Raw genomic sequence first — 22,507 nt, 5'->3', positions numbered from 1 at the left:
AACATATAAATGCAACTTAGGCTAGAAGCTTGTAATTTCACAATATGTAAAATTAGAAATCAAGTTATTGAAAGTTACAAATCACATGTCAACTTTAGCTATAAGGCAAAGAAGACTGCATATATTCCTTATCATTTACAACAAAGGCTAGAAAGGCGACTAAAAACACTGAGAAACAGCAGTCTACACTAGTTTTCTGACTAGATCCGTATCAAGATGCATTGTATAAATGTGAACAGACATAAGGGGAAAAGAAGAAAAAAAAAAAAAAAAAAAAAAGAACTGCATCCTAAGCCTGTCTAAAACACTGCTGCTGCTAAGAAATTTCCGCACAATCAGCAACTGCTTTCAGGTGCAAGAAGTACATGCACCTAAACTTCAACTGAAGAAATGAGGATGGCAATAGATTACATGGGATCTGAAATACCTTGCTACCAAAAAATCTAAGAACCTTTTGAATGCTACATGACTAGGTTTAATCTATAAGCTCAATCATCAAGATTTCAGTTTCTTTTGTTTCTGTGGAACAAATCTGATTCCTTGCTTTCCAAGTTCCAAAGACTTTGCCCTTCCATCATCAAGATCAATAGACAACATCCCCTCAATAACATCACTGACAACTCCCTTGTGCCTGTAAACAGAATATAAAGCAATTAAGCTCAAAATCTAAGATGAAAGACCAACTATTCATGATCACATATTCACATCAGAACAGTTCAATTGAGCAAAAGACGAGCAATATATCTAGATACCACATTACTAGGCCCCAGTTAGCAGACTTGTGGATGATTTGGGTCATAAATCATGATCACTACAATAAATAAAATTTTCAATCACATTCCTTCCGTAAGTAGACAACATTCCATTACCGCAATGGCATTAAGTGGCTCCCATCAAGGCTTCCACCTAGGTAGGGTTCAGAGGGGTTGGATGTATGCAACTTTATCCTAGTAATAGCAAAGAAGTTGTTTCCTATCCTGCAACCTTATCCTTGTAATAGCAAAGAGGTTGTTTCCTATCCTTCCGTAGTATGTATGAAAGAAACTCACCAGGAATTATCAGACGGCTGATGAACTTCTACTCTCTTTCCAATAGCATCTCTACCCAACTTCTTCAAAATCCAGTTTGCATCCATGATCTCATTCATTAAATTGTTATCTTGTGATTCTGCCACACCTTCTGCTTCATGATGTTTGTGCTTCTCTACTTGGGGTGATGGCCTCTTTCGTTTAGACCTTTGACCTTTCACAGATCCTCTCTCTTCTTCACTATTTGGAATCCAAGATGCCGGATAAGGAGTCTTGAATTTGAGTCGAAGTAAAGGCCTGGAGTCCTTGGATGATGCATCTAAAGCAGGTGGTGCTGGATGGTTACTTTTATTACTATCACCAAACATTCCATGCCTTTCATCTGGATGTTTTCTCTTGTATAAGTTACTTTGAGACCGCTCAGTGGGTGGTGTACTTGCTTCAACGCTTCTCTTTGATGATATGATATGTGTGCTCTCTAAACCAAACAGTCCATTTCCTCGGTGAGATTGAGGGCCAAAAGCTTCAGATTTCCCTTTGCCAAGCTTTATAATGTTGTGATCCCTTGGTTTCCATCCTTTAATTTCATGAGTCCCATCAACTAAGTAACCTACAATAATGCATATGGCTAAAATATATATAATCATTCCAGAATACATAAACTAGTAAAAGAACGGCCATTACACTGTACATACCTTCATCCGAGTTTGATGTGCCATCTAGTCTTTCTGTCAGATGATCACCAGTTCTTGGCTGACTCACTGCTTCATTCCCTCCTGAATGCAAAAAACACAAAAACGATAACAAAGACTGATTTTCAAAAAGAGATAAGCTAAAAATTTAACAAAATACAGTAGTTTTCAACTTGCATCATATCATTTGAGTTAAACAAGTGATAGATGGAAATATTCAGGTTCAAAAAGGCTACCCATAAACCCAAGAGTGCAACTTTGTCCAAATCAGTTATAACTATCCACCTTTTGAATTAACTAATCAAACTTTCTCCTTTTTTTATCCTATAGACTACACATAATTGATTAGCAAGTGAAGAACAAACAACAAAGAGAAACAAAGCACGTTCTTTCCGGGGGAAAGAATGCGACTAAGAAAACAAACACCCATGATGATTGACAAGCATCAGCCAATACTATTATATGAAAATGAAATACAAGACACACCACTTATAGTCGTCAATTCTGGTTCCCTCTGGTAGCTAGAAGAATCAGATCTCGGAGAGTTGGTCATTGTTTTATTTCGCCCTCCCAAATGTATCACTAGCTTAGTTCCTTTGATGGTCTTGGGCTTGCTGGCAACTTGACCAACATCATCATTAATGCCGGAGTCGTTAATCTTCTTGCTCTTGATTTGTAAAACTGTTCTTCTGTCCACATTGTTTCCTGCCACCTCATCCACAGATTTATGCTTCAAAACTCCTTTTTCCGTATCGGAGAAATTTCTGTCAGTTGGATTTAATCTTCCAGAAAAAGGAGAAGAAAATAGCTCTGGTCCACGTCGAAGTGAAGCCTCTTTCTTGTCCCCCAGCCTACAACCAACCAACTGTGTTTCATTGTGAGCTTCTGTCTTAACCTCCATTTTAGCGTCCGAAGACGTGTGATATCCCTTCTTCCCATACTTTTTGCTAGATGGTTTTTTGCTGAATTCCTTTATCTTCCTAGGAGAAAAATCAGTCACACTTCTGACTGAGAATTTCGCCCGTCCATGTTCATCCTTCCTAACACTTGGACTATCTTCATCATCGGAAAAAGGTGAAATAGAAAAAATTTCTTCCTGAGTAGGCAAACCAGCAGCTGCCCGCAAACTTGCTATTAGATCTCGATCTGCTTCGTCTCTTCTCCTCCACAGCTCTTGCACAGCTTCTTCGAGACTTCTCAACTGCCAATAGAGACACAAGCAAAAAATTGATTTAAAAAAAAGGAAAACTTACACAAACAAAAAACTCTCATTAATTGTATGCAAGAGATTTGGGTTATGACTGTAGAAAAAGAACAAAAGAATTAAGAAAACAAGATAAGAAATAACAAGAACAAATTAGCAGATTTCGAGCACTGCAATACTTAAGGTTTACTCCATTCATTCAAGAAATACCATTCCTTATTACATAATAGGTATATATAGTCATTAAGCCAAGCAACTTAACAGATCTCTTTCTAGAATGACCTCATAATAGACTAATGACCTCGTTACCAACTCTGACTCACTGATAACAGTTTTGATTCCTATTACCGTCCAGCTGGCATAACAGAATTGCCACTGTTTGTGACAATATATAACAATAGAAATAATGTTATAGATAAGAAACAAGAAAAAGCCCTCTCAGGCCTTCGCACACCTGATTGCACTCGCCTCGACATGTCGGGCATGTGTATGGAAGATTTCCATCTATTTGAAATTGCAAATATCTTTCATCACTGCATACAATTGAACGCAAGAATAAGGAATCTCATCAAAGTTGAGACAAAAGACACCCTAACAATTGACATCAAACAAACAATCCCCTAAAACTGGAATAAAGCAACAGAGACCATTTTTTAAAATTTTCCTATATAATGAATATGCCTTAGATAGTCCTGCATTGGTGCATCTGTGAGAGGAAGACAACATGCAGGTTTTACCCTACAAAGCACAACGGCCATATCTTCATAAAACCAGTTCTTACGTCTTAATTAGCCCACTAAACTACAAAAGCAACCAAGGGAGTCGTCTAAAGAAACACAAAGTAATTTAATACACATTAACAAAATTTTCAAAACCCATCTAGTTAGACAATTTACAGTTAACTGCAAAACGGAAACACAAGCATGACAAAGTAACATAAATTGACCTTATTCCATCACATTGGATGTGCACCCAGCGCTGGCAATGATCACAGCAAACCATTGGTGTTGACTCAGAATCTCTATAGACCTACAACATTGCAGAGAAACAGCACAAACAAAAATGATGCATTCTGACCATAAATCAAAAATGTAAATCAGAAAATAGAGCAGCTCCACATGATGGAAGAAGACAGAAAAGTGGAAGGGAAGATCATAGCAAGTCTTGCACAAAATCTATTATCTTCAGATCAATTGATCAAAAGTGGGGGGAAGAGGGAGTGTACTATAATAAAAAGTCAATCAATATAGCATACTATCATCAAACTCAGACCTAGCGGCTGCAAAATGTATCACAAGTCCATACCTTCAGGCAAGCAGGACAATAATTGCCTTTCGTAAACAATCTCCCACAAGCATCACAGCATGTATACCCTAAAAACCACCTGCAGAATTCATAAAACAAAGGTCAACAAAGAATATAAACAATTCTAAAATCAACAATAAATCTCTAGCTGTATTCAGCATTATTTACCACTGCTAGTTACATATGATTACAGAGCTCTAGAGGTGATTAAAATAGACCAACGACTCGATATTTTACTCGACTTTGTAACCAAACCCGATTCGACCCAACTTAAAAACGGATTTACAATGTAAAAACCAATGTGGACACAAACCCGATTTCAAACCGACCCAAAACATCTGATCTAAAATCGACCCACGACCCGAATGAACACCTCTACACGGCTCAAAACAGAGCACTAATGTCCATAGCACTAAACAGAAAAATGTGGGAGGTCAAACATGCACAATAGACTTATTCTAAACGTAAATGCACAAGAGACAAATTGCATCAAGCCTCTTAATACTTCTTCTGTATTGTTTCAAATGCACCATTTCATTAGGCAAGTGTAATAAGATACTCATGTGAGTAGACGAGACAGACTGAGTAACATGTGGTAAAATTGTCCATTAAACCGCAAACAGTGTAGATAAAGAGAAATGATGCACTTATAATCAGAAATTAGCTGAAAAAAAAAAACTGGTGAACTTAAAAAAAAAAAAAAGAAAGAAAGCACAACTTAGCAAAAAGCTCTCCAAAAGTTCACCAGCGAGCTCTCATGCAATTCTGCCAAATTTCTCTTTAAACAGTGGATTAATGGTAATGGTAATAGAAAATTTTGGATTAAGTTTGAATGTTCGATACATTAAACTTTAACAATAGATTAATGATAAATAAAAATGCAACTTAGACATTTAGCATAAAATTCAAGCATTGTTGCATCTAATTTTTCTTTTTATTTTAATTAGTTGTGGACCACACTTGTTTTTCGCTGGATTTGCCACTGCTTACTCACTGAATGAAAAGTTGAATTTATTTCTATATTCTAATTATGTTAAATAAGATCCTTAACCTAACATTAATTCCATGCATAATTGTTCTAATCGTTTCCTCGACTATTTTTTATTTTTTGATAACACCAGGTAGCTTCGAAATTTACATCAATCGTATATTAGTTTAAGCACAAAGACATTCATTACACATAGTGTTTGTTTCCACAGGGTGTTTATCAAAAGTTATATACAACTTACAGCAACTTTAATGCATAACGCAAATAGATATCACCAATCTAATAAGAGAACCAAAATCTTTGACAAATACCTTACACTCAGACCATTTCCTGGAACATTTGATTCACAGCTGTGGCATTTTGTATGCTTAGGGCACAAGTAAGGTCCAGAACTAACATTCTGCAGAACAAACTATAATAAGGAACAACAATTCACATAGTACAATAAACACCAATAAATAAATAAAAAGAAAAAAAATACAACCTTGTGTGGAGGCTGCATGCAATAACAATGAAAGGCACCGTCACATCTCTTGCAAAATTTAAACTTATTAGGTTCTCCAGTTCTACGACAAACCTGGACAGAAAGAGAAGAGAAAATTCACAGTTACAAAAAAGAAACCAAACACCAACGCACCAATTTTCCACCAGTCATTATAAAACTAATTGCAGCAACTAATCTATGAACTCTTTAGTGGAAGCATCTTAAAGATACCTTCCAGTAGAACAACATACTTCTATGAGTACGCAACACGAAAGTCCAAAAGACTGAGAAGCATCTGGAGGTTAGATATGCCATTATTTACTAGATGGCACATCCTGCATATGCTGGATATGAAACTAACCTTGAACTAATTAAATTATAAAGACCGATAAGCACATAGCACTAATTCATCATCCTAAAAGTATCTTGAGCCTCCAACTGTAATATTTTGTAGATTACATAATTTTTAAATCTAGATAGAACAATTGGATGAGATGACAGCTACAGGTGATTTGTGAACCAAATACAACATGGAAATACAAAGAAAATCAGACAATAAATCCGTGTCAACAAATTTTCACCTTAAAATGTTGTAAGGAAAGTGAAAACAATACAATGAACCAAAGCGGCCAAACAAGTCACTAGTCAGGCAACCTACAAGAAAGACGCTATATATCCAAGGGACAAGTCGAGAACTATAACAACAAGATGAAATACAGACATTTTTAACAGAGTAGCAGGCTAATAGCATATAATTACCTCACAAGTACGGCAGGAGGGGCATGACCACGAACTCCAGTGAAATAAATCTGCAGAAAGAAACAAACTTAGAAAGAGAAAACAGTTTAAACCAAACCAAAAGAACTCAAACACATACCTCTATGTTGAGACCAATTTTTCACACAAAACTTGTGATACTTCTTTCCACAAGTACTGCATGGAACCATTTTCTTAGCAATTTCACTCCCTTCATATTCACCAGAGAAGCATAATCTACACATCACTTTGGCATTAGAAGAGACCAGCTCTTCTGTACCAGAATCATTGGTGGCTTCCTGTTAATGGCAGAAAATGGTATACACTTAACTAATTCCATAACAGCCTAAAAGGAGCATAATTCCTGAAGTCCAAAGAGAGAAAAGGTGGGAAAAAAGAAAATGGAAGCTCAGAAAATCAAATTTCGAAGGAGCGGCATGCATTATATTACAATTATCTTTGAATGCATGCAAAAGCAGGATTAAGCAAAAAAATATAAGTTAAGGGGATCGGGAATATATTTAGTAAAATTATTAAGGAAAAAATAACTCATCATCTCATAATAAATAGCATGTGTTTGAATTTTGGGTTGAATTACATTATTATCAGCTATACGAAATCAAAATACTACTATAAGAAAATTGCTGCTAAATAAAATTGAATCTCAATCCCATGTAATATCACAGGCTTCCTTTACCATTAAACCAACAACTCTTTTGCTACACTTGTAACAATACTAGTAGTATAGAGTAAAATAAATCTGCATGGGGCAAACTGAAAAAAATAGGCCACAGGACAAGAATGGACCGCAAAAGTGGGTCGACGGGACCTGTGAGCCCCCATGTGGCTTCGACTCTGTAAAAGATGATTAGCAATGCCAGAATAGAGAAAAGCTTCAAGGTTTTCTGGTATAACGATTAAGTATCATCTGAAAATATGCATTTTCTTTTTTTAAACTGTGAACCACCTTTGATCATAGTGTATATGCAAAAATGCATATCATCCAGGCCTTGGACTAACATATACATTCTACAACTAAATTTTTTAACACTCATCACAGGCAACTAAAAGTAGAAAAACTTTGGTTTATCTTCAACCTTTATCTTCAGTTTTTGCCTCAATCAGGCACAGATTGAAGTAAGTAACTATGTAATATGTTTTGAATCCACAACTAGTGATAAACTAGCATGAAAAAAGTATGTGGTTAATCAGCAGTAATACAAAAGGTATTACAATAAAATTGAGCCACAATACATGAAATTTTTTATCATCATTGATCAATTCCAAAACACAGCCAAATTTAAGAAAAGTAAAAGAAACAGCCACATATATCTCATCACTCAAAGATTGTTAACAACTCACATCCAAAAAGTTGAACTACTTATTCAATAGTACAGTATCTTCATACCACATATTTCATTCCACATATTTTTGGATTTTTACTTTTTACATTACTTAAATCACATTTATCATTATCATATTTAACCTTCATCATAACCTTGAGGGCTGAAGAATTTCATCATACAACTTTGCTACAATTCATTTTGTAGCTCAGAGAACATCCCATCTACCTTGCCATCCATCTCTCCCACATTCCCCGTCCATAAGACACAACCTACGAAATGGTCCCTCAATAACATGCCACATACAAATACTAGCTCTTCTATACTCACTAGTTCACCCTTTATCTTCGGTGACTAAATCCATACGGATTCTCCAGAAAGAGGTAAATAACAACAAAAAATCACTCCCTAAAAAACAAAAACTACATTTTAACGGTCTACGAGGGCTCCTTCCAACATAAGCCCAAGTAAAAGAAGAGGCTTGTGGTAGATTAGTGACATTTCACAACAAAAAACAACACCATATCAGAGCCGAGTGTACCGGTAAGTATGCAAGGATATCTAGGCCGTCACCCAAAAGCGGAGTGCCACGTTGGCCAAATGTGAAGTCAAATGATCAAGGGTAGTACTAGTACCCATCACCTCTTAGATACTGAAGAAGTATTATGTATGCAAGGGTTGTTAGGTTGCCCCCAAAACTCTTATATATCAACAAATTTGGGATGCAAGGGTAACCTTTTTCATTCCAAGAATCCAAGTATAACGCACTAATTATATCCATGCAATGTCAGTGGTCAATCAAAATTCGCAATTAATATAATCAATACATTTGAGTAGAAATGCAATCACTCCAGATGACGCAAGGAGTAAAAATTAGCAGAACACTAAAACCCTCAAGCAGGTAAACACAAGAAACAGAAATCAAGTGCAAACATAAGTACAAAATAAAAATTCAATCAACTAACCACCAAAACACCAGACTCAAACTTGCGAGCGAAATCCTCAGCAGCCAAAGAAGCAACAGCGGCTTTCTTCTGCAAAGCAACCCGTTTAGTCTGAGCAGACAACAATTCCTCAGCAGAGGGCGCAACATCATCCCCGTGAACAATTGCAGAAACAGGCGGCGGAGGCGGTGGAGGAACAACTTTAGGAACAGGAATTTGAACCGTCGCACCTTCCTTAACCCTAATTATCCATGGATCCTTGAAAAAGTGTTCCAGTTGAGAAATTTCAGCCAAGAAATCAAATCTACCAGTATTGGTTTGTAAATTGGGCGGAAAACCCAACGAACAGTAACAAATCCGCTTGCTGGATACGAAAGAGAGAGAAAACAAACCATCGAAGGATGGAGAAGAAGAAAAAAAGGGGTAAAATGTTAGAAAGAGGGGAGAGTAAGAACAAAGAAAAAAGAGTAGGAGTAGTAGTAGAAGTAGAGTGACTTACCATGTAATTGGACATCCGACGTGAAATGCCATTTTATTGAATTTTGGGTTTAACGATGGATTGGAGATGAATGGATTCGGGGATTTCAGTTGAAACTTTTGAGTTTTGAGTTTAGACTTTACGAGGGTGCGCCTTCCTTTTATTTATTTATTTTTTTTTGGTCTCCTCCTTTTTTTCCCCAATGTTTTTGTACTCCTAATCCTATACTATATTTCCTACTTATACAATCCTAATTCCAATATAATAATACTTTGAGTCGTATCAATACTTTTACTATTTTTGAAACAAATTAATTAATCCATATGTTTTATATGATACTGTTTCACTGTGAGACGACCTCAAAACAAAAATTCATAAGCTAAAAGTTACTATTATAGGAATATTTAATCCAAGTATAAAACATGACCGTTTCATACATAAATTTGTGTTAATTTATAGTTTCAATATGATTATAGAGTCATATAATAACTTAATTATATATCCTACGATTAGTAATTTTTTATTTAAATAATTCATAAATCATGTTTTACACTGAAATTTGTCTAGTATATTATATAAAAAAAAAGAGGGTTTCTCTTATCCCTATCCTTTCCTTTACAACCTAAACTTACAGCTCATCTAGTACGAGACTATCTCACCATTAGATAGACTTATATAATTATCTTAATTTTTTATTAATTACTTTAAATTTTTTGATAATTATTTTAATAGACTAAATATACATGGGTTATTTCAATAGAAATAGTCACATCATAAAACGGTTTCATTTTAAAATTTGTATTAAAATATACTCAACTCCTAGCTTGATTTAGGACTTGGGATTTGGGGCTTGGTAGGTGAAGTTTAGTGGTTACCCTTAAGGGGCTTGTGGTTCCTTATTTTTTTCATTTCATAAAGTAAATTTTACGACTATAATTTTTAAAAGTCATAACTTTTAAAGCTTCTTAACAAATGCTTTTTTTGCTATATTTTTATTTTGACCGTAAACTCGTAACTTTTTTTTATACTCTTATTTATTTTAAGTGTCTTATTTACTTTATTCACTCTATCTAATGCACTTATTCAATCCTTAATATATCGAGTTATGTATATTTAAAATTTATAAAAAGTTGATATTAATAATTTTTACATCAAAACGAATCAAATAAGATCCCACATGACTATATTTTAACTTATAGATTAATAATAAATTACATTTTAAGAGTGATAAATAAATAGTATCTCAAAAGTAAATAGGACACTTAAGGTGAATAAGAGGGAGTACTATGTTTTGTCTTATTCACATATTTTTCATCTACTTATTTTTGTCTCATTTTATATCAAAAACTTATCAAGTAACATCACTCTCTTATAACAAAATCAAAATGAATATTAAGAAATTCTCTTTATCCTTGTGATAGTGATTTGATTTTCATTTTTCACTATTTACAAGAAAGAACATTAAGAACTGAATCAACACTCTACAACCTTAAAAATTTTCTCCAGCCTAACTCAAATAAGAAAAAACATACTCTTAAACCTAGTAAAAAAGAAAACAACCGTTAACAAGTGAAAAACAAGGCATCATTGTATCGTATTGGCTGTATCACAAAAGCTTTTAAATTTATCAGATTAGCGTTATTTAAATTATAAAGGTGTTATAAACCGCTTTTTATGTCGTTTCAAGCAATATTTCATAGTTAAGGTTGACATTGGTGATACCGCAACCCAAGGCTGGCCATACAAGGAGACTTGTGCCAAGACGCATCTAAAAAATTAGAAAAATAACACTTTAATATTTAATAATTAATAATCTATAATAGTATATTTAGTAACTAGAGCCTATAAATAATATTTCGTCCTGGATTTCTCTATTTTCCGAGTTGACCCTACAACCTCACAATTCTTTTTCCGCAACAATGACCATTACCGCATTTGTGAACCATGGCTCCAGGTCTAACACCCAAAGTCTGACTCCCAACTGTCTCCAACATTGGTAAAAGTCCAAATTATTCTTTTGAACACACGCATATATTCTCTAGAATCTTCTTCGACATTGGAAAAATCACTTCCATTCGTCTTTCACTTGTTCTCCACTCTCCGGAAATCTGCAATTTTGGTATGATTATCATTACTAATTTACTATATATAGACGAATCATGCTATGCTATAATTCAGTTCAAAATGTTCAATTACAGACCTTAGTCTTCAATGTTTTTCTCAATTTGGTTTGCAATTGGATTGTCGCATACAATTTACTTTAGCATCTTCAGAAAGTTAGATTCAGGGACATTATTTGATTTCCCCTTTATGGGTATTGTAATGTTAATAATGTCAGTGAATGTCTGTTTGTTACAATATGAATATGAGATTGCAATTATGCTGTAATATTTTGCTTTTCTCAATATTTTGTAAGTAAATTTTGACTAATGATTGAGCTGTATGAAGCATGTATGATTCTATTTGCCTTAATAAAAATGTAAGTTGCTATTCAATATTCAATCAAACAAATTTTGATTCGGTTGGTTCACTTGACAGGTGATCGATCATAGTGTGTTTGTCTAAAAAAATTGGAGAATTTTTATTTCAAACAGCATTTGATTAACTCAATGTTATTGAGTGTCTTTATCTGTGTTTTGAGATTATAACAAAGAGTTTTTTTTTTAATTGACACTTTGTACCAAATATCAACCATAAATATACAACTATATATCTTTAAAAGTACACGTAATTTGATAAATCATTTTAATATAAACATTACAATCCAAAACAACATTACATTATTCAACGTTATTAGCAGCTCTCACTCAAACAAAGTTTAAAATCAGATTTGTTATTGATATATAAAGGATGTTTTCAATCAACCCTATGATATAGCAAGAATCAAAATTCACTAGTTGATTTAACCTTATTGCCAATTACAAATGCATTATAGAGAAATAATGTCACTTGCATTGTGGGGTGTGCTTCATGGAATTGAGTTGAATTTTTGAGATTTTGAGGGATTCATTTGATCTTCTTGAAGTAGATGTACATTTTCAAAAAATTCAAGAGTATTGGTGAACTTCTCCATATCTCTATACCTTATTAAAATTCCAAATTCCAATACTTAAATCCTTAAATAGAAGATCATTTTTTAATAACTTCTCCATTATATGTTGGTTATTAAAAGTCAATCAAGTCATACTTGATTTCAATTTAAAAGTCAATCACAAAAAAGAGAAAAGAAAAAAAAAAACTAACTTTTCATTTACAACCAAGGATTGCGCCAGCCTGTTAATGAAAGTCACCATTAAGCAAGTATCTTTCATCCAATGATGTACACATTTGAATATAACAGTTCTACAACAATTTCAAAAAATGAAATAGTCGTAAAACAAATTTAAGTACTGCTTTAGTTTAGACCAGAGCATAACAAGCATTGAGTAACACAAAGACTAATGCACATATAGAAAACAAGAAGATTTTCCTTTGAATTAGAGCTACATCACCTATTCAAAATCTGAATCGTCATCACCATCGTCATCAGCCTCAGAAAAATTATCAGATGATAGCTGTTGAACATCATCACTGTCAGAATCACTCAGAACATATGCTGCCTGCCTCCTGTTAGCTCGTTGTGGTCGAGCCCTTGCCGGCACTACTTCTTCATCGATACTATCCAAAGATAAAGCAGAGATACCAACACTCCCTATGCTGCTTTTTCCAGAAGAAGTGTCGAGTTCTCCTGTGTTCATCACTGACCCACTTTTCTTATTGAAGGGAGACTCCCTCATCCGTCTCACCTTCTTCTCAGGTGATATGTCTGTCGTATCTGAAGTCGTTGCTGCCTTCGGTATCACCTTGTGTTTTGCAGGTCTACCCCGTCCTTTCTTTGCTGGTTTTGAAATTTCGGGCTCAAAGCTGTCATCATCATCTGATATATCCTCAATTACAGCAATTGGCTTCTTGGCTTCTGGCCTTTTTCGTACTACCTTTGCTGCAGGTGCATCAGTTTCCATACCTGTTCAACACAAGGAAGCAATTACTTGAATGAGAATCTGATGTATTTTTCTAACTAGATTCATACTGATTTGATAGTCGCATGAAAATTCTTATATACAAGTACAACAGAAATGGATGAAAAGTTACAATTATTATTATTATTATTATGAAGCTTAATGGGGAAGAAAAGCAAATATTTTTTCCATACCATCAGATTTTTCAGGAGAGGAATCTAGGTGGTAGGCAGCAAGCCGTTGTTGTAGAGAAGGTATTTCCTCCTCTTCCACCTCTTTCACAACAGCGGGCTTTACCTGCTGACAACACAGATCATGTATATTAACTTTTTTCCAATCCAAGTCATTAGGTTAGTAAATTGAAATTATTAGAGTAAAAACTGCATGTTAATTAAGCCATACCTTCTTAACAGGAGCCTTCTTTGGACCCGCCCTGCCATTTCCTTTTACTTGTTCTGAACAAAATCCTAATCAGATGAAAAATGGCAGAAGTGTCAAGTAATGAACAAAATCTACTAATTCAGTATTTGTGGAAAGCATAACATGATATAGGTGACGAACCGGTGTCCCTGATGACTGTCGTATTTGACGAACTGACTGTTTCTCTTACTGATTTGGCTTTGGTCACATTCCTCACAACCTTGCGTGGATTTCTCCCTTTTTGGGCGGAAGCTTTCACCTTCTTAAGTGCCTCTTTGGCCTCTTCCTCTTCTGTCTTCTCTTTCTCCTGCAAAGTTTACATGAATTAAAAATGCAGAATGTCAAACTAAGTGTTAACTAAAATTTAGATGCTAATGCAAACCTCAAGAGCCTTCTCAAGAGCATCAAGATCTTTTGCCCACAAAGACATTTCAGTCTCCCTTTTCAACAACTCAATTTTTTCAACGACTTTATCCCTATCGGCAATAAGTTCATCCACTTTTTCATTTGTCAAGCAATCAATTGTCAATTGTAGAAGATAATCAAAGTCACTTTTAAGGTCTCGCACAAAATTCCCACTTCCATCCTCATGTTCCTCCGGGGATTCTGTCTCATCACTGTCTTCACGGTGCTCAAAAACTTTGTTCTTTGGAATAGGAACAAATCCTTTTTCCCTCAACTCATTAACCAAGTCACCCTTATTTTTTTTCTTCACCACGATTTCATCTTCAACTACTGCAAGGATGAACCTGACTTGGTTATCCAATTTCACCTTTTCAGCATCATATATCTTTAAGTATGCTTCCTGTAAAATTATTAGAAAAAAAGAAATCAGTGGCTTATATAAGAATACTATAATCTTGCACTTTTTAGATTATTCTAGCATCATATACCTTTCTTTTAGTATAATATCCTAACCTCAGTTGAAAAAATGACTCCAGAACTGCAAAAAATTATTGCCATCATAAATATGTGTAGCATATAGAAGTATATAAAAACAACCATTCTTATCAAAATGAGCCTGGGATAAAGGTCTTATATACATACTCTGTTCAGGGGATTCATATTTGACAATTTTATTATCCTTGTCAAACAGGTGCATGTTACTAGTGCTGAGATTATTTGTGAGCTTGAACTTTTTCATCAAACCCTCTTGCTTGGCTAGGTTATAGTTCTTCTTGCTCAATATAACCTCAAAACAAGCAGTATCATCAGTACTATGATCAAAATAATCCTGCTAGGAAAAATAAAACATAATTAATTGCAAAATTCGCTTGTGAAACACAATTCACATGTAAAAAATGAACGAAGTTAACCTTAATGAAAGGTTCCTTGCTCTTATCATTCGCATTGGTGGCAAGCGAGCTTAAAAATTCCTTATAATCTTGAGTCCATTTCCGAACTGGCAGTTCAGTGATTCTAAGAATTACATCTTCACCTTCACTAGCTTCAATTGCGCTCTCTTCATTCACTATCTCAATAGTTCCACTAACGGTATAAGTGATTCCAGTGTCTTTCCTAGCAGTTCTCTGTATGGTTCCATTGAATTTATGGTACCACGGATCCATGGGCACCATAGCCTCACCATTCAACAATCGCCTGATATTTGCAATAATGTCTCTTGGATTGTAATTTGGAATGAATGTACTCCAACCAGTTCCAATTCCTTCGGATCCATTGACAAGGACGGTGGGAATAATGGGCATGTACCTGAAATGCTAAATTAAATTAGCTTCATCTGAAACTCATCAACACATGCAATGTTAATTTCATAAACAATAAAGGTTCTGACCAAAAAGGTTCAATTGTTAAGCCATCTTCCTTCAAGTAATTAAGCAGCACGTCATCTTCCTTAGGAAAAAGAAATCGTGTGATTTTATTGAGCATTGTGTGTATGTATCTGGCACTGGCAGCATCCTTTCCTCCCTGCGGAAAAATGTAAAACAAAGGGAATCAGTGAAATCGAAACCCCACAGTTATGAAATCAATTCATTAATGATTTTGGCACTGCATTCTACTTGAGGAATCATACCAGATTGCGTGTGCCAAACTGTCCTTTTGGCTTTAGAAAATTGATGTTATTTGCACCCAGAAAATTTTGTGCCATGCCAATAATTGTACTCTGTATGCTGGCTTCACCATGATGGTAAGCAGATTTCTCAGAGACGTAACCACTGAACTGAGCAACTTTGATCTCTTTTACCAAGTTTCTCTTAAAAGCAGCAAAAAGAACTTTTCTCTGGGTGGGCTTTAGCCCATCAACCATGCATGGAATTGATCTTTGAAGGTCTGCCCTAGAAAATAATTTCAACTCCTTGTGTACAAAATCACTGTATCTTATTATTTCTTCTTTATGATCAAGAAAATTCCCAACCTGTAATCAACCAATAGATGTCAGACACTCTTATTGAACTTATTGAAGACTCACAATCAAAATTTGCCTTGGTAAGAACCTCATCTTCACGAAGCCAATCCTTCCTGGCTTCAATCTTTTTCTTACTAAATGCAAGCTCTATAGCACAACCATCATTGTCATCCTTCCAAGTGAATATCTTTCGATGCTTTGCAAGATTTGAGAAGTACTCCTTTCCTTCATTTGAATCACTAGTTCCCAGCCCCTGTTAAAACAACAATAGGTAATGAGATACAACCCTCTTAACTCCACAAAATACAATAATAGGATGTGAATGATCTATATAAGCACACCTTATAGTACTTGACTTGCCACTTTTTTTTCAAATTACTTCCCTCTTGTTTAGCCCATTCTTCATACTCAGGCATGGTGTAAAAAGATAGTACCTCCTTCTTTGTCCCTTCGCCACGACTTGCCTGCATGGCATAACTTAAGAGTTGTTAGTGTAAAAAGATAGTACCTCCTTCTTTTTGACGCATAGCATCTAGCATAAGATAGAGATGAATATAGAGAGGTGCTGCAGACCTTCACAATAGGTGTTATAAATTCAAGCATAAAGGAGGGGTTTTTCAGCAAGGAAGGCCAGAATGTATGAATGAAGTTGATTACCAGCCCCTTTATGTGAGACCCATCATGATCCTGTACCAATAAAGAAAAGTACTTCAAGTTAAGTAGTGGTAGTTGATAAGACACGTACAATAAACTCAAAAATAAGAAAACCGCAAAGTGGTTTTCTACCTGATCAGCCATAATCATCAGATGACCGTACCGCAGCATCTTTACGCTGTTTTCCTTGTCATACTTTTCTCCCTGTTTGAGCCCCAGAATCTTTTTGAGATAATTTATCTCTGCATTTTCTGTGATTTGTTTAGCACTTGCTTCCCTTACGTTCAGCAATTTTCCTCGCAGAGGAAACACCCCATAGTAGCTTCGGCCTACCACAGAAAGACCGGCCATCTAAAGGAAATTGTGTCATTAACACAACACTTAGAAGCTAAACACAAGTAAAAGTGTACATCTGAAAACTTAAATCTTGTTAGCTGACTTACTGCTAGTGCTTTTGCTGAATCTCCTTCAGTGAGAATCAAAGTGCATTCATGAGACCTGCTGCCTCCAGCTTCATTGGCATCTTCTAGCTTTGGCACATCATGTAACCTTTTAGTCTTTGATCCATCAGTTTTTTTCATATCTTTTTGCTCCTTAAAATCTGCCCATGAGAGCAGGCTTTCCACTACACCGGATTCATTAACCACTGAAACCAAGGGTGTGGAAGCAAAAATAAACAAGAGTCCATTACGAGGAAAAAAATTTAGTCAGCTAACCAAGCGCTACATGTACAAACCTTTCCTCAATAACTTTTCCGACAGATCACATGTCGTCCCAAAACTGTTTACCCGAGTAGTTAAGGTTTCCTTAGTTTGAGAATCAAATGCTGGATTGTCAATTAGAGCATTGACAAAGATCCATAAATAGTTCTTCACGACATGTGGCTTAAGGTTCACTTTTTTATTTTTCTTCTTAGCAGCTTCAATCACACACTTAGTAATCTGGGCTGTTATGTAGTCCACATGAGTTCCACCTTTGATTGTGTTTATGTTGTTCACAAAGCTAACCTGAATCACAAAACCTAAAAGTTAGATGACCTTGCATTCATCACATTCACTTGTAACTGACATGAATGTTTATTAGCACCTGTTGGAACTGCCCATCACTGACACTGATCGAGATCTGCCACCTCGGATTCAAATCCTCTTTATTGTTATTATCAATCCTGTTTATCAAAGCATATTTCATTCAAAATAATTTCCGAATCTTAAATGAACAACAAATAGGTAATCATGTAATTCTTTGCACCTCGGTAAAGGAAAATCTTTATTCTTATTTGCAGAATTCAAGTACAGCTGAGCATATTCATGAAATGACTTCACTTCAATCTCTTGGCCGTTCAAAAGCACTTTAACTTTCTTCCCAGGACACGCAGCCAAGCATCCTGCCAGATCAACCACTCTTTTCTTCATCAAGGCAACTACATCATCTTCAAGATGTGTCATTTGGAACTTTGCCAAATCTGGCTTAAATGTCACTTTGGTCCAATTCTCACTGGATTTGCACTTTTGAGTAACAGGATCCCCCTTGTACGACATATTGTTTTGGAAGACCTTCACATCATCCATCGAACTCAAATTTTAGTTCATATACAAATTTTAAATGAACAGACAAAAATAATCATATAAAATAGGATAAGTGACGAAAAACCTTTGTTCGATCTACAAATGTTTCAGTAAGTCACTCAAACAAGCAATGGTAAAATTAAAAACGGAATTAAATTCCAACAAATGGCTCAAAATTTTATATTGCTTACAGTTATTGATACCAAAGCATCACTATTTATAAAGTAGAGCTCCTCGATTTTCAAAGACTTAAGTACGATGTTTACAATTAATTTTTGTGACTTGTATTACTGTATGTATAAACCATTGTAATACTGCATTATCAGCCATATAAAATCCACAACTGTGAGTCCGTGACACAATGTGTGATAATGTTTTCAGAAAATATCCATGATTAAATGTAAATACTATCTTGACCTAATTATATATTGCCCAAATTAACCTAACAATCACCAGCAACAGTAAAACACCATCACTCAAATTGAATATAAACATGCAGAAAATCGTGCGGAATGCAAAGCAATTTACGAAACCCTAAAATTACAAACATGAACCACTAAACCCTCACAAAAGCTCCACGTAATGGAAAACTATTAGTTTTTCTATACAAAAAGTACTCTGTCAGATCTTAGATTTTAACAAACAACAATAGATTAGTAATTATCAATCATACACACAAAAACTCATAACGCAAGTTACAAGCAACAAACTATCAATCAAAACCTAAAATCAAAAATAAGCAAAATCACAATTCCTCTCAAATAATCCCTAAAATGCAAGCATCTAATCCAAAGAATACAAAAAAATCGGCAGAAACCCTAAGATATTGAATACCTGTTTATATTTCAATTGGCGTTTCCCGTCCGCAGTCTCAATTACAAACTCTGTAGAGAAAATATTGGTAAGCTTAGCACCATAACCATTTCGACCACCCGTAGTTTTCTTCTCATTATCATTATAATTACTGCTGGTTAACAAATGTCCAAATATCAATTCCGGCACATAAACGCCTTCTTCTTTATGCATTTCAACAGGTATACCATCTCCAGTATTATAAACACTAATCAGATTCTTTTCCTGATCAATCACCACTTCAACTCTATCCATCTTTGGATCTCTCTGCTTGTTATCAGCAGCATTAACAAGGATTTCATCAAAAATTTTGTAAAGACCAGGAACATAGCTGACATTTTGGTAACTCATTTCGCCCGAAGGAGTATAAATCCAGAGAGATTGTTCATGTTTTTCAATGGATCCGATATAAGTATCGGGTCGAAGAAGGATGTGTTCTAGCTGGGTTTTTTTCTGGTACATTTCTTCGACTGTTTTTCCGTTGGTTTTTAATGGGGGATTATCGGAAAGAAGAGGTTGAATGTTCATGGCGGTGGTTGGTTGAAGAGGTTGTTTTTTGGGAGCCATTTTTGAGAGAAATGAAGACACAGAGATGTTGTCTGAAGTTAAGGATTTGAGAAATGAAAGGGGAAGATTGAAGAAGGGTTTTGTTGGGGACCGGGGTAGTGTTTTAACGGTCAGGTGGATTTGAAAAATAGGTTTCAAATTTCAATTTTGAATTTTAAGCGGGATTTGTTGAATGCCACTAGACATTTTCTTTAATACCGAGTGGGCCGGACAGTAATCAGTATACCTCGTTTTCTGTGTTGATGGGTTATATTATATAAGAGAAAAATTGAAACTAATAAAATAATTATTAAAAAAATAAACGAAATAAAATAAGTTTTTAATTATTAAAAAAATAAACGAAATAAAATAAGTTTTAACTTATATTCAATAATAAACGTGTTATTCACAAATTCAATGTTTTGAGCTGTTCGCAGTTACAGGTCAAAAAAGCAAATTAGCTGTTCGCAGTTACTAATTGCGAACAAGTGTTTACTTTTGTTTGACCCTATTAGCTAGTTTGCTTTTTTTGACCACATATTTTTCCTAATTATTGAGTTGTTTTTATTTGATATGTTTGCATTAGCGACATCATCATAAGTTAATACAAGTCAATGTATCTTTCAGGCGGGATAACTCATCGCCAAAAGTCCGAGCATTCGTAAGTCAAAGCTTAGAGGCTATAATATACTAAATAAACATATATATACAACTAAATATATACAAATCTTTGAAATATACAACTAAATAAACATATATATATATATATATATATATATATATATATATATATATATATATATATATATATATATATATATATATATATATATATATATACATAGTCAATCCAAATATACACAAAAACCTAACGCTAACGCTCATCACCTTCTTCTACCTTATGCAACTGAGTTGGTCTCCTATGCCTACTAAGGTAGTAAGAGGCGTTTGTGTGTCGCTCTGGTGGAGGAGGGAACTAGTACTGTGATGGTTGGAGATGAGACATGCGCATCGGCGGTAGCCAGTGATAACTCTGCAGCAACTTCCGGTATGAAGTGTTGGAACTGCGTGCCGTCGAGCATGCCTTCCGCAATCTCCCTCACCGACTCCTCGTGGCTATACCGCATCACGGCTGCCGCACCTTATGCCTGCAATTAATATTTAGTTAATGTAATATTATATTATGTAATCGGCAACTTAATCATTTAAATGCAAATGAAGACTTACAAATTGGGTCATCGTAGGCGTAGCAGGAGCATAATGTGACGCTACGATGATGCCACGTGGTGTCATCCATCGACGAGTGATGGAGAGCAACCACGGCATGTTGTCAGGTGTAGTAGGTGCGCCATTCCCTCATGGTGAAGGCTCTAGCATTTGGGCAATCTTGTTTGTAGTTTCCCCTGCCATTATACTTAAAGCATACTACATCTTTGAAGGTGCTACCATCTTCACAGTGCTAGGTTTAGGTAGGTCTGGTTGGGTGTCTCTCTTAGGTGTTGTTGTAGTGTTAGTGCTCCTAGGAGCGTAGGTCTTAGTGGTTCTATTGTATGAAGTGGCTGCTTTACCCATATGCTTCTCAATAACAATGGCCATCAGGCCTGCTGTGTGTATGATGAGGTGAGGTGTGTTAATCATTTTGCTTCTAATGTCTTCCCTCAGACCTGCTAAGAACTTACCCACTCTTAATTCCTCATCATCCTGAACATTACACATCACAGTGAGCTTTTCCCACTCCTGAATATACTCTTTCACAGGTCTACTCCCTTGTTTTAAGGTGCCAAACTGAACATACAACTGTTGTCAGTAGGTTGGGGGTACATACTTCCTTTTCATGTGTTTCTTGAGTTTATCCCAAGTGTGAATTCTACCCCTACCCTCCCTAAGTCTCAGTCTCTGCACTTCCTCTAACCATGTCGAAGCTACCTTTGTCATTTTCACCTTTGCTACCTTGAATTGTTGGTGTACAGGTGCTCCCTTGAACTCAAAGTATTGGTCCATTCTATTTTCTCAATCTATGTAACGTTCCGGGTCATGGTTAAGGCCATCAAAGTCAGCAATGTCGATCTTTATGGTTCAATCTTCGTAGGGTCGAGGATTTGGGTTTGGTGGTCTATCGACTTGTTTATCTAATCCCAAGTGAATCATCAATCTACGCATACCATCCTCTAACATACCAAATCTTTCCTCGTGGTCAATGGTCTCAATTAAACAACTAACAATAACCAGCACAAAAATTTTCCAGCAACAATCAATTCAACAAAAACAAGAATCGCACAATCGCAATACCAGATAATAATTGGTGCACTGATGTGAATCGTGTGACTAAATTGAATGAAAATCTTAAAATGAATGATAAAAATGAAATGAAAAAAGGAGGAATCACTCCCTGAATATCATATGAACAATGTTGAAAGATTCTGCAATGTTGTTTCCTGACAATCACCCTGCAACTTCCTTCCTCTGAAATTTTCCAGACAATTGACAATGTTCTTGAAATAACCGGTTTTCTATACTACCTTTGTCCCTTTCGTGAATTGGCTCTGATACCAATTTGATGCAAAACCAGGGCTGATTAAGGCCTTGATTATGCAGAGATTAATGTGTAGCGGAAGATTTGATCAATTACACACTCAAAAACACCAAATGATGATAAACAGAACACTCAGCACACAAAAACAGAACCAAGAAATCCTTTCTTGGTTTTCTGATGATGATGATCAGCGCCTATATCAACGTCCTTATGCCAACGATATATGTACAATGCCTTCCAGGTATTGTACCCACAGTTTCCTTGCATAATCAATGATTGCTCCACAACCTTTGGCTCTACAAGGATCAAAGGATACTTCGTATACCTTTGATGAAGTCACCGCCAACTTCAA

At 35.4% G+C, this 22,507-nt stretch overlaps 2 protein-coding genes across 4 annotated transcripts; both read right to left on the bottom strand.

The window, feature by feature from the left end:
- Positions 1-24: 24 nt before the first annotated feature.
- On the bottom strand, positions 25-9,473 carry LOC130803491 (uncharacterized). Its single transcript, XM_057667606.1, has 13 exons — positions 9,244-9,473; positions 8,766-9,108; positions 6,579-6,756; positions 6,461-6,510; positions 5,702-5,794; positions 5,529-5,617; positions 4,230-4,308; positions 3,871-3,953; positions 3,379-3,457; positions 2,207-2,921; positions 1,724-1,804; positions 1,050-1,638; positions 25-631 (listed from the first exon to the last, which is right to left on the bottom strand). Exons 1-13 carry the CDS (start codon positions 9,273-9,275, stop codon positions 496-498), a joined length of 2,547 nt encoding a protein of 848 aa, XP_057523589.1. The 5' UTR covers positions 9,276-9,473; the 3' UTR covers positions 25-495.
- Positions 9,474-10,982: 1,509 nt separating this feature from the next.
- Positions 10,983-19,793, bottom strand: LOC130804177 (DNA topoisomerase 2). Of its 3 annotated transcripts, XM_057668531.1 has the most exons (20): positions 19,059-19,756; positions 17,908-18,212; positions 17,746-17,824; positions 17,396-17,666; positions 17,103-17,305; positions 16,792-17,010; positions 16,579-16,692; positions 16,347-16,469; positions 16,094-16,258; positions 15,673-16,014; positions 15,433-15,566; positions 14,957-15,350; positions 14,688-14,874; positions 14,534-14,583; positions 14,023-14,445; positions 13,782-13,947; positions 13,623-13,687; positions 13,415-13,520; positions 12,714-13,225; positions 10,983-11,330 (listed from the first exon to the last, which is right to left on the bottom strand). In XM_057668531.1, exons 1-19 carry the CDS (start codon positions 19,641-19,643, stop codon positions 12,714-12,716), a joined length of 4,443 nt encoding a protein of 1,480 aa, XP_057524514.1. In that variant the 5' UTR covers positions 19,644-19,756; the 3' UTR covers positions 10,983-11,330. The 3 variants fall into 3 exon arrangements, with proteins under 3 accessions (XP_057524514.1, XP_057524515.1, XP_057524513.1); XM_057668532.1 differs by lacking the exon at positions 10,983-11,330 and having other exon boundaries at positions 12,486-13,225; positions 13,415-13,517; positions 19,059-19,793; XM_057668530.1 differs by lacking the exon at positions 10,983-11,330 and having other exon boundaries at positions 12,486-13,225.
- Positions 19,794-22,507: the final 2,714 nt, after the last annotated feature.

Source organism: Amaranthus tricolor, chromosome 17, assembly GCF_026212465.1.
Source record: "Amaranthus tricolor cultivar Red isolate AtriRed21 chromosome 17, ASM2621246v1, whole genome shotgun sequence".
Classification (NCBI taxonomy): Eukaryota; Viridiplantae; Streptophyta; class Magnoliopsida; order Caryophyllales; family Amaranthaceae; genus Amaranthus; species Amaranthus tricolor.
This window is presented reverse-complemented; position numbering and strand designations above follow the sequence as displayed.